The sequence below is a fragment of the Sinocyclocheilus grahami genome, unplaced genomic scaffold (genome assembly GCF_001515645.1).
Source record: "Sinocyclocheilus grahami isolate Dianchi unplaced genomic scaffold, SAMN03320097.WGS_v1.1 scaffold210.1, whole genome shotgun sequence".
Taxonomy (NCBI): domain Eukaryota; kingdom Metazoa; phylum Chordata; class Actinopteri; order Cypriniformes; family Cyprinidae; genus Sinocyclocheilus; species Sinocyclocheilus grahami.
Window position 1 is genome coordinate 729,930 of NW_015505389.1, and position 16,119 is coordinate 746,048.

General features: G+C 38.4%; 1 protein-coding gene across 1 annotated transcript in view; it reads left to right on the forward strand.

The window, feature by feature from the left end:
• The first annotated feature begins 8,962 nt into the window (after positions 1 to 8,962).
• LOC107595904 (CTP synthase 1-like) overlaps positions 8,963 to 16,119 on the forward strand; it is an 18,930-nt gene continuing 11,773 nt past the window's right edge. The window contains exons 1-6 of the mRNA XM_016286494.1: positions 8,963 to 9,161; positions 9,889 to 10,069; positions 11,557 to 11,727; positions 14,917 to 15,017; positions 15,094 to 15,210; positions 15,308 to 15,391. Of these exons, the coding sequence (XP_016141980.1) occupies positions 9,036 to 9,161; positions 9,889 to 10,069; positions 11,557 to 11,727; positions 14,917 to 15,017; positions 15,094 to 15,210; positions 15,308 to 15,391 (780 nt within the window). The 5' untranslated portion in view covers positions 8,963 to 9,035. The remainder of the gene's footprint in view (positions 9,162 to 9,888; positions 10,070 to 11,556; positions 11,728 to 14,916; positions 15,018 to 15,093; positions 15,211 to 15,307; positions 15,392 to 16,119) is intronic.

Genomic DNA, 16,119 nt, shown 5'->3' on the forward strand with positions numbered 1-16,119 from the left:
CATCCAGCTCAATTCAGTTTAAATAGTATCTTTGCAATCATGTCAACGATATCGCTGGAAATGAAGTGTCCCCAACTAAGCAAGCCAGAGGAACCAAAACTCCATCGGTGACAGAATGGAGAAAAAACCTTGGGAGAACCAGGCTCAGTCGGGGGGCCAGTTTTCCTCTGACCAGACGAAACCAGCAGTTCAATTCCAGGCTGCAGCAATGTCACATTGTGCAGAGGACTCATCCTCATGATATTCTAGGTATTATCAAATTGCCTGAGTTTTGAGAACGCAGTGCACATGGAGGACTATAATGCAATAAGAGCTCGTTCAAATACTGAGGTGTTAAACCATTCAGGGCTTTATAAGTAATAAGCAAGATTTTAAAATCTATACGATGTTTAATAGGGAGCCAGTGCAGTGTTGACAGAACCGGGCTAATATGGTCATACTTCCTGGTTCTAGTAAGAACTCTAGCTGCTGCATTTTGGACCAGCTGGAGTTTGTTTATTAAGCATGCAGAACAACCACCCAATAAAGCATTACAATGATCTAATCTTGAGGTCATGAATGCACAAATTAACATTTCTGCATTTGACATTGAGAGCATAGGTCGTAATTTAGATATATTTTTGAGATGCAAAAATCCAGTTTTACAAATGCTAGAAACATCACTTTCAAAGGAAAGATTGCTATTAAATAGCACACCTAGGTTCCTAACTGATGACAAAGAATTGACAGAGCAGCCATCAAGTGTTAGACAGTGTTCTAGGTTATTACATGCAGAGTTTTTAGGTCCTATAATTAACACCTCTGTTTTTTCAGAATTTAGCAGTAAGAAATTACTCGTCATTCAGTTTTTTTATTGACTATGCATTCCATTCGTTTTTCAAATTGGTATGTTTCGCCGGGCCGTGAAGAAATATAGAGCTGAGTATCATCAGCATAACAGTGAAAGCTAACACCGTGTTTCCTGATGATATCTCCCAAGGGTAACATGTAAAGCGTGAAAAGTAACGGCCCTAGTACTGAGCCTTGAGGTACTCCATACTGCACTTGTGATCGATATGTTACGGTCAGATAAGTACGATTTGAACCATGCTAATGCACTTCCATTAATGCCAACAAAGTTGTCTAGTCTTTTCAAAAGAATGTTGTGGTCAATATTGTCGAACGCAGTGCTAAGATCCAGTAGCACTAATAGAGAGATACAACCATGATCAGATGATAAGAGCAGGTAATTTGTAACTCTAATGAGAGCAGTCTCAATACTGATACGGTCTAAATCCTGACTGGAATTCCTCAGGGCCTGGATTTCCAGGGCCTCAAACTGCCCTGCTAGTTTCAGCACATGACTGGCAGCTAAAGGTCGATCTATGGAAGCAGTTTACGTTTCTGGAACACAAGGGTCAGATTTGATCTTGATAAAATGCAAAATGATGTTTTATTGACAAAGTTCGGGAGGAGCACATACAGATAATTAACCCAGCCAATTCGTTATCAGCAATCACATCGTCTATCCTATCAGCTCGAGAGAGAACCTCTATAAATAGCCTATGCCGTCTTACCTTCATTCTCTCTAAAGTCTTTCAGCATCCCTCCTCCACCCCGACTCCTGCAGGGTGAACTCGTGAATTATCTTGTTCGGGCCAAAAGAGAACACAGATCTGAATGTTATTGACCTGGGTAGTCTTACTCTGCACCTTCTGACATTAAGGATTTAGGATTTTATCTTATTAGTAGTTTCAAACTAAACAAGCAAATACATGTTACTGTTAGCTCTAGTTTCTGTCAGCTTCATCGATTAGCCAGGGGCTTTGCAGGGCAGTCATTGCATCGGTCATTCAGCCTCCTTGGTATCAGAGGGTTGCAGGAAAGGAGAGTCATCAAGAACATAAACAAAACTGCAGAAAAAAAGCATAGAGGTGGCTGTGGCTTAAGAAGGGCAAACCATTTGGACACTGGACTGATCACCCACAGCTGGGACACCTGAGTGAGGGTGTCTGATGATCTAAGACCTTATACACCCCATGACCCAGGTTCATTATAAAAAAAAAGTCCTATGTCCTTGTGTTGTTGTCTTGATTCAAACCTCAATTTGATGGACTCAAGTCTCTTATAGACTGTTCACTGAAGAATCACTATCCGTGGTCTGTTTCTTTTGGAGATGAGTGCAAACATTAATAAAAATTCTAAATGAAGTCTTATTGTCGTAACAGATGATTGAAATGTTCTTACGTAAATCTGTGTACAAAAAAAAAAAATTGAGCAGGTTATTATAAGTTTTGTTGGAGACAACTTTGTACGTTAGCGCAGGGTTTCCAAAACATTTTTTTAAATAAGTAAATAATTTTACAAAATTTGGGGATGTCAAAGTTAACATGTTAAGATATTTATTTCAATGTATTTTAACTCAATAATTGTATGCATGTAAACTATTTATTTTTATTTTTATTTTTTATTATGCTTTTAAAGACTTTAAGTTCAGAGATCATTAGATCGATTGTAATTATTTGGAACAGTGAATAAAATCAGTTACTTCCAAACTGTAATACATTATAGATTACTTGTTACTGTTATTTAAAAGTAATTCCTTACCTTACAATATTACTGTCTCAGAATTGTAATGAGTTACATGACTCCTGTATTACTTTTGAGTTACTTAAACCAAAATAACTACAGAAGTAGAACTTAAGGTAACACTTTATTTTAGGATCTCTTAACTAGTTGCTTATTAGCATGCATATTACTAGAATATTAGCCATTTATTAGTGGTAATTAAGCACATATTAATGCCTTTTTCTACATTACCTTATACTACATCCCTAATCCTACCCAATACCTAAACTTAAAAACTACTTTTAATTACTAACTATTAATAAGCAGCAAATTAGGAATTTTTTGAGGGAAAATTCGTAGTTAATAGTGAATAAGTGTTCCCTATTCTAAACACCCCTTTTGTCTTGCCCCTTTTGATTCTGTCTGCCGATCGTCGACCTGTGCTAGCTCTAGGACTATTCTTGTGTTTTGCCCACCATATACCTGTTTGCCCTCATCTGACCCATGCCTGCTGTATGACCACGTCTCTGTCTGTGTCTAATAAAGCTCTGCGAATGGATCCGCAAGTCTCACGTCTCGTCAGCCCCGTAACAGAGGGGCTATCCAGGCTACTAACAATATAGCTTATAATTGGCAAAGTGAAGGCTCAAGACAGGTAAAGTTAAACATCAACTTTAATCTTCTAATATCAAACGGCATCTCTCTCATTTCTACCTGTAAGGCAGGAATAGGAGAAGATCTAATCGCTCCACAACATATTCGTAATGCTTGTGACTATATAATTTCTACTTTCTGCAGCAAACCTTTCGACGCTGAGCCATATGCTATACATCCATAATCTATAGTTGACCTAATTAATGCAAAATATATTCTTTCATGAGTGACCCCTGGGGCCCCAATCTACCCCTGCTAAACATCTTAATATATTTAAAACCTTTTTGCATTTATCAACAATTTTTTTGTATATGAATTGCAAATGTCAGTTTTGAATCAAACCATACCTCCAAATATCTGATCACATTCACTTGTTCTAAAGGTTTACCGTATAGCTTTAATTTAATATTAGGACTTTCTCTCTTTTTTGAAAATCAAATGACCTGCGTTTTCGACACTGATAAACGAAATCCCATTTATCTGTCCATTTTTCTACTTCATTAATTGCATTCTGCATGCTTTTAACCACACATTGAACACTCCTACCTCTCTTCCACAGAGCTCCGTCATCTGCAAACAGAGACTTTTCAACTAGGAGGCGCGATAATCACGATGAATATTAATTACTGATTCAATAGTAATAACATAAATAAGTAAGGAAGGAAGGAAATAAATAAATAGAATGTTCCCTTATTGTAAATATAGGTTTTAAAAATACATTTATAAGCCCTACAGTAGTAGAGTCACACATTTCACCCTGGTTATTCCCTTTACCATTATTAGACTTTAATTTGCAAGAAATGATTAATGACAAAAATACAGCAATAGCAAAAGATGTTAAACTGCATCTAGATGGAGGATGGAGGATACTCGGCCAATGAATGCGGTGATATGTTCAGATTCATTCTCTGCATTATCAAGCCTTATCAGTCGAAGATCTTCTTCAAGACAAGACATTTTCTATGAAATTATTTTATGTACACATAAGATAGGTTTCGTGTGGGTTCCAGCACACGTGGGAGTGGATGGAAATGGGGAATGAGTGGGGAAGTCGTGGCCTAATGGTTAGAGCGTCGGACTCATAACCCAAAGGTTGTGGGTTCGAGTCTCGTACTGGCAGGGATTGTAGGTGGGGGGAGTGAATGTACAGCGCTCTCTCCCACCTTCAGTACCATGACTGATGTGCCCTTTAGCAAGACACCGAACCCCCAACTGCTCCCCGGGCGCCGCAGCATAAATGGCTTGGCTGCCCACTGCTCCGGGTGTGTGTTCACGGTTTGTGTGTGTTCACTGCTGTGTGTGTGCGCTTTGGATGGGTAAATGTAGAGCACTAATTCTGAGTATGGGTTACCATACTTGGCCACATGTCACTTCACTTCAAATGAGGTTGTGGACCATTTAGCAAAACAGGCGCTGAAATGATCACATATAGAAATTAATATTCCACTAAGCAAAGAAGAAGTTAAGGCTAAAATTAGAACATCAATTAAAATGAGATGGCAAGAGGTTTGGAATAAGGACGAGAGAGGAAGACATCTTTATCATAAAGGTTGAAAGAGTTAGTTTTGGTCGCAGAAGAGAAGATACAATCATTACCAGACTTAGCATTGGCCATACTGCTTTTCATTCTTCTCTATATAAAATGACTAAGCATGAGTCTGGGAACTGTAGTCTGTGTGGATTACCAGAAACAGTAGTACATTGTTCTGCTTATGATAATGAAAGAGCATTTCTGTTGGAAGAATTAAAAGAAATAGGGATAGAAAATATTACACTTAAAACTTTGTTGAATAATGGCTTGAATCATTATAAAATATATAATGCTTTAATGAAATTCTTAAAAAAAAAAAGTAAATCTATTTAACAGGATTTAATTTTTTATTTAATTTTGTATTATTATTATTATTTTTGTTTTAGTTCTTCCTATTACATCAATGGTCCACACTCCAGCCCAGTATAGCTACATGCATATAGAAAATTCACATACTATTCACAGTATACACACAGCATACTGCAATATAGTATGCCATTCCGAACAGCTTCTGTACTGATTTCAGTGTTCTTGAGTTATATTTAGCAGATGCTGGCGAATATAGTAGGTCATCCGGGTATTGCATGCATACAGAAAATGTGCATACTATGCACAGCATACATGCTGGATACTGCAGAAATAGTAAGAGTAGTATGATAGTATGGCATTTCGAACACCGCCAGAGACTATTGAGCACGTACTTCTACATTGTGCAGTTTATACCAAAGAAATAGAGGAGTTATTTAAGAAACTGAGAAACAGTTTTAAAATAAATTAAATTTATAAATTATAAATTATTAAGTCATACAATTAATTTCACTATATCAAATCTTTTAAGTTGTGCCTCAGGAAAGACAAGTATTGTGAGAGAAATTCCTAGTTACCTGAAGATAACAGGATTAGAAAGTAGAATTTAAATGGCATATTAATACTACCGGTTGGTTTATTTATTTATGGAATTTATTTATTTATTTCCTCTTTCTCGTTAATGCTTCACACTCCAGTTCAGCTGGTTGCGGTAGTACACCATAAGTTGGCTTGTCGACCGCCATTATTAAATCGTTCAAGAAGAAGAGCTCGAGCAGCTTTCTTTGTGAGGTTGCAGAAGATGTGATAGGTAAAAGTATAGGTAGGCAGAAAAAGAAAAATGTGCCAAGGTGGACTGATGAGTGTAGTAAAGTAGTTAAAACAAGAAATAGGTTATTAAGGAGAGTTAAAAAGTCATATTCTTTTGATGACTTTATTGCATATAAGAGAGTACAGGCAGCGGTAAGGAAAGTTATGTGTAGCTAAAAAAAATCATTGGAGAGAATATTGTGATAGAATTGGTGAAAATGTAGACATCAGTGATGTATGGGGAATGATCAGAAAAATGGGAGGGATACATAATTTTAACAGTATACCAGTTTTAATAAGTGGAAATAAACAAGTTATCAGTAATAAAGAAAAGGCAGAGGTTTTGGCTGAGGCATCTGTAAAGGTGCATAGTAATGATAACATTTCAGAAGAAATGAGGGGAAAAAGAGAACAAAGATTAAGAGATAATCCAAATGTTTTAATTCAAAAAGTTTCCTCGGAAAGTCCAATGGATGCCATATTCACACTGAATGAACTAAAACAGGCACTGAAAGGGGTAAGACATACTTCTCCAGGGAAAGATGAAGTGTGTTATGATATGATCAAGCATCTATCAGAAAAAGCATTAAATATCATATTAAAACTTTACAATGAAGTATGGAAATCAGGGAAACTCCAGTATTCGTGGAAACAAGGCATTATAGTACCTATTGCAAAACCTGGGAAAGACCAATCTATTCCGATGAACTGTAGACCTATTGCTTTAACATCAGACATGTGCAAACTAATGGAAAGAATGGTTATGTCACGAGTATTATTTTATTTGGAAACCAAAAATTTGTTACATCCATATCAGAGTGGATTCAGAAAGGGACGTAGTACACTAGATGCAGTTGTATGCTTGGAGAATGAAATAAGGAAAGCTGTAATAGGAGGTTTTTTTTACATTGAGAAGGCGTATGACGTGGTGTGGAAGGAAGGGCTGTTAATTAAATTAGATCGAATGGGCATCAAGGGGAGGTTATATAACTGGATTATGGATTTCTTGCAAGAACAAACAATACAAGTGAGAGTAGGTACTGAATACTCTGATATTGATCAAATAGACAATGGAGCCCCTCAAGGAAGTGTTTGTAGCCCCATACTTTTTAATATAATGATAAATGATATTTTTGGGGAAATTGAATTAGGAACAGGACAAGCACTATATGCGGATGACGGAGCTTTGTGGAAAAAAGGGAAGAACCTGCAGTACGTAGGGCAAAAAGCACAGGAGGCTATAGATGTTGTTGAAAATTGGGCTAATCAATGGGGTTTTCGTCTTTCAGTTGAAAAAAACCCAGGTAATATGTTTTTCAAAGAAGAAGAAAACTCCTGAAGTTAAATTAAAATTGTATAAACAAACATTAGAGCAAGTATCACTAATAAGGTATCTGGGAGTATGGATGGATTCCAAATGAACATTTGCAGAAGTTAGTTGATAAATGTAAGAAAGGAGTCAATGTGCTGAGGTGCTTGGCAGGAGTAGATTGGCGAGCTACTAGACCAGGGTTCCTCAAATCTTGCCCTGGAGGGCCAATGCGCTGCAGAGTTTAGCTCCAACCCTGACCAAACTCAGCTACCTGTGATTTTCCAATGATCCTGAAGACATTGATTAGCATGCTCAGGTGTGTTTGATTAGGGTTAGAGCTAAACTCTCCAGCAAAGTGGATCTCGTGGGCCAGATTTGAGGATCGCTGTACTAGACATTCTCTTAAAAGGGTATACAGTGCATTAATTAGGTCAGCAATTGATTATTGTAGAATAGTATATGGCTCAGCATCAGCCTCATTATTAAATAGGATAGAGGTCATTCAAAACCAAGCCCTTAGAATATGTTGTGAAGCGTTTAGATCCTCTCCTGTGACAGCTTTGCAGGTAGAAATGGGTGAAACACCACTAGACATTCGTGAAATTCAGCTTAAGATGGTATATTGGACTGCTATTAAAGGTCGTTTTACCAATCATCCACTAAAATAATAGATGTATTGGAGAGCTGCTGGGAATATGAGCAGACATATATAAATAGTTTTGGCTGGACAGTAGGCAAGTAGGCTCAACAAATAGGTATCAGTAATATCGATATTAGCCCCACGGCGGCTCTGCCAGTTGATTTGCAGATATCTAATTTAATAAACGAAAACAAGAAATATGTTCCCAAAGAGACAATAGTGCAGCAGCATTTAGATAGTCATTACTTTCAATTTTTACAAATGTGTACAGATGGTTCTAAAGACCCAGAAACTGGGCATACAAGTGCTGCCATGTGTAGTCCTCACTTTAAATATAAATCTGCAAGAAGAGCTTCTAATGATATATCAGTATATGCCGCAGAGATGACCGCTGTTCAGATAGCTTTACAGTGGGTGGAAGAAATACAACCAGCAACAGTGCTAATCTGTGCAGATTCATATTCTGCTCTCACAAGCATACTGAGTGGAAAAGCAGAATCTAGACCAGATATTTTATTAGAAGTACTGCAAAGTTTGTACCGAGTACGGCAACTGAGAATCCTAGCAGGATTTGTGTGGGTGCTGCTCCTGTTGGAGTGGAAGGACATGAGGAGGTGGACAAGATCGTGAAGCAGCACACAAATATTGACATGCATATATCCTTGAGTAAATTTGAAATTAAAGGTTTAATTAAAGTAGCTGTCAGAAAGATATGGCAAGAGAGATGGGATAAAGGTAACAAAGGGCGACATTTGTATGATATAAATAAACAAGTAGGACATGTAAGAGCTGCTCGTGGTAATAGAAGGGATGACACAGTGGTATCGCGATGGACACGCTACTCTTAATAAATCCCTCCAGATGATGGGAAGACATGAATCCGGTCAAAGTAATCACTGTGGACTTCCAGAAACTGTAGAGCATGTGCTGATTAACTGTAGGGCATATGAAAGGGAAAGAACACAGTTAAAAGAGGAATTAAAATCTGCCGGCGTTAATGCTATGGCATTACAGAACGTGTTAAACAGTAGGTTATAAAGCTCTTATTCATTTTCTGAAAATAACACATTTATATAATAAAATTAGCATTTCCCTTGATAGCATCGCCTCACACTGCATCCCAGTAGGTGGCGGAATATGCACCAAAAGCTGCTTTGCCAACCGCCACTAAACATCAGCAGAAGAAGAAGAAGAGCTCGAGCAGCACGTGTAGATGAGCGCTGAGCGCAAGTGTGATGTGCACTCGTTTATTCTCGCTTTACAACTCTTGCTTTTGTGCTGTAGAGATCGTTCAACAGCTGTCACATCGGGCCGGTCGAGCATTTTACACTAAATATCCAAATACCTCCTCGGATCACCCGGTAAGTGGAGCTTTGTTGCGGGAAGCGTGCTCGCGAAGGATGTGCAAGCTAGAGACACCGCAGCACGCGCCACTCTAACGTTACTGAGTTATATAGAAACGAGCGACGCTGTTTTTTATTAAACGAGCATCTTTGGTATCGTAGCCTCTATATAGAGGTGCAACAAACGTGTGGTCCTACTTAATTAATTTATTCATTTATTTTTGAATATAAAGAGCTGAATCCAAACTCTTCCCAATCAGTTCTACATTTGAGGTTTTCCTGTAAGGTGCATCTTTTACCATGCTGCTCAGTGTTACTGCCACAGTTACTGCTCTCTCTTTAAGTGTGGTAGCTTGGTATAATGACACACATTATCATCCAATAATAAATTAACCAAACGATCAGCTGTACAACTGTGTGTATTTCCTAAGGTTTCAGTGCATGAGTCTCTGATCAGCTGCAGTGTGATGTGCTGTAAACCTCTGCCTTTATGTGATATTTGAGGATTAATGGAAGTGGTGTGTTCTCAGGTATTAACAGAGGGCGAGGAAACCCATAGATCAGTTTTTTTCAAGAAGTGTTTGCTCCTGACACAGAGTTTGGCTCGAGTGAGATTGCACTTGTTAGGTGATGACAGCATCTGCTTTTTAACAAGAAACGACTCAAATCAGTGCTCCCTTAAATTGTGCAACCCGCGTTTAATGAACTGTCATATAAAAGAAATCCTGTCTTTTCGTTTGTCCAGGGTGTGATTGGCAGAATGAAGTATATTCTGGTGACGGGCGGCGTGATCTCGGGCATCGGGAAAGGCATTATAGCCAGCAGCGTGGGAACCATCCTCAAGTCCTGCGGCCTGCGCGTCACCGCCATCAAGATCGACCCCTACATCAACATCGATGCTGGGACCTTCTCGCCATACGAGCACGGTAACCCCACACCACTCCTCATAGATTACATCCAGCCACGTCTGATATCAATCATTACAGGTCAGTGTCACAGCGCCGTGCAGATCAAATAAGATGATTATGGTTATGATGGTTAGAGAGTTGGACTCATAACCCAAAGGTTGCGGGTTCGAGTCTCGTACCGGCAGGGATTGTAGGTGGTGAATGTACAGCGCTCTCTCCCACCTTCAATACCACGACTGAGGTGCCCTTGAGCAAGGCATAAATGTCTGCCCACTGCTCCGGGTGTGTGATCACGGTGTGTGTGTGTGTGCACTGCTGTGTGTGTGCGCACTTAGGATGGGTAAATGCAGAGCACTAATTCAGAGTATGGTTCACCATACTTGGCCACACGTCACGTCAAAAGAAGCTGTTTGAACAAACTAGGCAATTATCTGGTAAATATATGCACTACCAGTCAAATGTGTTTTAAAGAAGTCTCTTCTGCGCAAGCCTGCGTTTATTTGATCCAAAATACTGCAAAAGCAGTAATATTGCGAAATACTTTTACCGTTTAAAAGGAGTTTTCTATGTGAATATCTGTTCAAATATAATTTATTCCTGTGATCAAAGCTGTATTTCCAGCATCATTACTCCATCAGTGTCACATGATCCAGAAATCAGTGTAATATGCTGATTTGCTGCTCAAGAAACGTGTATTATTATTGTTGAAAACAGCGGAGTAGAATTTTTCCAGGTTTCTTTGATGAATAGAAAGTTCAGAAGAACGGCATTTATCTGAAAATAAAATTTTGTAACGTTATAAATGCTTTAATCATCACTTTTGATCAATTTAAAGCATCCTTACTAAATAAAACTATACATTTCTATACCCCCCCCCAAATATATATATGTATAATGTTACAAAAGCAGCAAGTGAAAATTCAGCTTTGATCACAGGAATAAATTACATTTTAAAATATATTCAAATAGAAATTTTAAATAGTAAAAATATTTCACTATATTACTGCTTTTGCTGTACTTTTGGATCAAATAAATGCAGGCTTGGTGAGCAGAAGAGACTTCTTAAAACAAAAAAAAACATTTAAAATCTTACGGTTCAAAAATGTCAATTTTAATTGTTTTAGAATAGATGGAATCCACATATAAATGAATAGGTCAAATTTCAATTGATACAAATTCTAGAAGTCTAGAGACTTTGGGGTGGACAACCAACCGTGTAGACCACCCTGAGAAAACACAGCAACATGCTAAACAGCCACTTGGGGAAAAAAAGAGCAACCACCTAGCAATCGCCCAATACACCCTAATAGCATCGGAGCATGCTCAAACCCCGCAGAAGCGACCTCGTAGCTACAAAACAACTCCTTAGCATCACAACCACTCACTACTCGAGAACGTGTATAAATCTATCTTCAGATATAGAGTTTAAAACATCTTTGTTATTAATGCGGGTGATGGTCGTAGAGCTCTGTGGTCTTTATATGAATGTGTTGTATTTTGTGTAGGTGAGGTGTTCGTTTTGGATGATGGGGGAGAGGTGGATTTGGATCTGGGCAACTATGAGCGTTTTCTGGACATCAGGCTCACCAAAGACAACAACCTGACCACCGGAAAAATCTACCAGTCCGTCATCAACAAGGAGCGCAGGGGAGATTACCTGGGCAAAACCGTACAGGGTGAGACCGAGGTCTTATGTACTTTCACAATGGCCTAGTTTAGGGTGAGTTCACACTCGGAAGTTGGAAAGTGATGTAGCCCATTTATCATACTGTAATTATTAATACACCAAATATACAGATGCAAACCATAAGCCACAAGGACACAACCTGATTGGATGGCTTTTATGGTGTATATTTGCAGAACATCCAAAACAATGCCAGCAAATAGCATCTTTACCAGCTGAAAACTCTCAAAGAGCTTATAAAATGTGTGAAGAAGATAAAACAGTGCCGGGAAGTCCTCCGTTGTGCACATGCATGAACATTTTCACATGAAAGTAGCTGGAAACACGCTGTAAAGTCACACTAGCAAAGCAATTACACCGGAGTATGTTTTAACCGAACCAAACCTGCCAAGTGTGAATACACCCTTAATGTTTATTGAAGTTCCTGTCCATGTCTGCCCCATAGATGCTCACTGTAAGTTAGGGCTGTCACGATTCCTATATATTCAATTCAAGTACTACTCGGTTTGAAAAAAAATCCTCGATTGCATTTTGCCCGTGTCGAGTAACCGGTGCATTCCACGGTCGAGAATCCATGAAGCGCATTATTAGACCGTTTTCCAAGGCTGCATGATATATTAAACCCATTTTAAAATCATCATAAAGCATAATGCTGTTGGGAAATCACAAACGCAACGATGCAGGGTTAATATGTGCGCTGTGATCATTTACATGCGTGCCTCTCGGAGGGTCTCCGTTCACAGTAAATGCTGCTCCGCACAAACTGTTATCATTTACATGTGTGGAGCGTCTCAAACTCCGTCTCTGCATCGTTGTTGTGAGTTTCGGGTTTATTATAACGTTGATCTGGGAACGCAGCGTGCACCATTTCATCAGATTTGCAAGGCAAGCCGTTTCTAAACCTACGCAAGCACAGGAGAAAACATCAATATCTTTCGAAACGTGCTGCTGTTCATCGCAATTTCAAAATAAAAGCGCAAACCCGCGCTCTGAGTATCCACATATGCAAAACATTTCAGTGGCTGTAGCATTTCTGTCGTAAGGAAACGGCTAGATATTGAAGATGAAGTGGACATTTGAATGAAATGTCGTTTAGTCGATATTAAACAAGGATTAGATCGCGCAGTAAAGGGTAAAAACAATCGGCAGGTCGTCGTGATGTGCAATGTACATTAGCTCTATTGTTTATAATACATTAAAGCAATTAGCCCCAAAAAGCCGTGGTTTACAGTGAATTTATAACCGCTAAGGGGTGTTGCTAAATATGTACCTATTCCATATATGTAGTAAGGTTTCACAAAATAAAACAGAGCAAATAAAGTGTAATGATATAAATAAAAACAGTATTCTTCCACCAAACAATGTAGCTCCTCAGAAACAGTTGTGGTTACAGAAGTAAACAAAGGTGTGTGTTTGTAGAGTAATTTACAACAGCTTAGAACGTGGCTCAGCCAATCAGAATCAAGGACCGGAACTATCCGTTATATAATATGCATTTTACCAGTTTTGTAAATCATATGATTACTTGCTTTTGATACTTTATTTGAACTAATTATTATTGCCTCATTGCTATTAAATATGACCCTGGACCACAAAACCAGTCATAAGGGTCCATTTTTCGAGATTGAGATTTATGCATCATCTGAAGCTGAATAAATAAGCTTTCCATTGATGTATGGTTTGTTAGGATCGGACAATATTTGGTCGAGATACAACTATTTGAAAATCTGGAATCTGAGGGTGCAAAATATTGAGAAAATCATCTTTAAAGTTGTCCAAATGAAGTTCTTAGCAATGCATATTACTAATCAAACTAAGTTTTGATATATTTACAGTAGGAAATGATCAAAATATCTTCATGGAACATGATCTTGAAAAGAAAAATCAATAATTTTGACCCATACAATGTATTGTTGGCTATTGCTACAAATATACCCCAGCGACTTAACACTGGTTTTGTGCTCCAGGCTCACATATATGTACCGTATTGGCCCGAATAGAAGACGACCCCCCTTTTTCCAAATGTACCTTTTGGAAAAAGGCTTTTTAAAAACCCAATCTTGTTTTTTCTCAGTAAAACACATTTTGTCTTCAATTATTTTCATATTGCATGTTTGCAGTGTTGCCAAGTCCGTGGTTTTCCCGCGGAATTGGGCTACTTTAACACTGTTGCCGCGGGTTGTTGTTCATGTCCGCGGGTTGAAGCGACCCCAATAACGAGATATTTAGTCCCTTTAATGTGAATTTTACTGGAAGATCCCTACCGAAAAACGTGTATTTTACCTCCGAATGCGACTTTATTTAAATGGGGAACCCTCCTCGAAACGCTATTGGACTGGTTTTATTGCGAAAACCTGGCAACCCTGTTCATAAGCGCCACCTACTGTCAGAGAGTGCGTCTCATTCAGACCTGCTGTTTTTGTTTCGTGCAGAAGTTTTATGTAGCAAATAAATAAATAACACCTAAAGTCAGACCATTCTGTTTTTGTTTTAAATCCCGAAATTAATCTAAATCAAATCAAAGACAACTGCCCGTGCAGATCGTGATTAAAATGCATTGTTTGCCTCTAATTTCAAATGGCTAGATATTTTTGTTTAAAGTCAGTTTGTTTGTTATAAAGCAAATAGCCAATAAATAAATTTGCTTAAAAGTCAGTATCAGAATCCAATTTGCTAGTTAAAAAAGAAAATCTGAATTCTGAATCCGCTATGATCGGCGCTTCACTAATTAAAATACTAAGTAAAAGACCTCAAATTTGAAGTACAATCTGGGATGTCTTTTTCTATCAATTCTTCAGTAGGTAGATCTTGTCTTTCATAAAGGCCGAGGTCAGGGATCTTGGGCCTAAAAAGGTTGGTGACCACTGCTCTAGACCCTGAATATAAGACGCCCGCATTTTTTCAGATGAAAAAAAAAAAAAAAAAATAGCTTATATTCGGGTCAATACGGTATTTTAAGTCATTTTAAAGGCGATTGTTTGCTTTTATTACCGCAACATTACCAGATTACCAAAATAAGCATTAGTGAGGGACCGTACGAGTCAAAATAAATTTCTGTGGAAATCAACAGCATGTCACACACTGTAGACCGTAAACGAGAGTCTTTTAAATGGATAAATCATGCTGTGTTGGAAAGAGAAGTTGGTGTGTCTGTGTTTCATTGTATGTTCATTTGTCCCAGTGGTGCCACACATAACTGATGCTATTCAGGAGTGGGTGATGCGTCAAGCTCAAGTTCCCGTAGACGACGATGGCGTTGAGCCCCAGGTCTGCGTCATCGAGGTGAGACGAGAGCTGGACACTGCATTTGATAGGATGCATGTTAGAACGGGTGTCTGAGGTTTTGATGTGCTTGCAGTTGGGCGGTACGGTCGGAGATATAGAGAGCATGCCCTTCATCGAAGCCTTCAGACAGTTCCAGTTTAAAGTGAAGAGAGAGAATTTCTGCAATATTCACGTCAGTCTGGTACCACAGGTGAGGATTGTATGCTTTCCCGTCGGCGCACACAGAACAGCGCATTATAGAGCATCATATCACATGAGTGACGTACTGTCTCGCCTGTGATGTCCAGCCCAGCGCTACAGGAGAGCAGAAGACCAAACCCACGCAGAACAGTGTAAGAGAGCTCAGAGGACTGGGACTGTCACCTGACCTGGTGAGTCAAGCTGCACTCAGAATGTCTGCATGCAATTTCAGTGTATGTTCAGGAATCTAGAGGAGGACTCGGAGTGTGTTTTAGTAACCGTGTCGGCTTGCTAAGACCCTCTCGGAGAGGTCGAGTGTCCAAATGGATGCTTCCAGCGCATCTAAAGCCATCAAAGCAGCTTTTTTGTAACATTCAATGCGTATTTTCGATTTTTGTGTGTGAGTGTGCAAGGAATATGAGTTCTGTGCAGTTAAAAGTTACAGATATTTAGCCTACTTATGTCACTTACCCTGTTAAATATTTGTCTAAAACATTAGATACTCATGCAACACCTAAAAAAGACTGTCGTATTATAAAAAAAAACACATAAAACCATGTCATATTTATTTTATAGAAATAATACACTTCAGCCACAGCTTTGCAAGGTAAGTTTATTAGGTTTCAAATGGTAGACAAATATAAATATAAGTTCTGCCAAGCGATTAATCCATCCAAAATAAAAGTTTTTGTTTGCATATGTGTGTACTGTGTATATTTATTATGTATATATAAAGACATGCACATAAAGCATATTTTTTGTAAATATTTACATGTATAATTTATATTTGTATAAATTATATCATATATATATAAGTATATTTAATATACAAACATAACATACTTTTCTTAAATATATACATGCACGTTTGTGTATTTATATATGCATAATAAATATACACCGTACACGCATATATTAT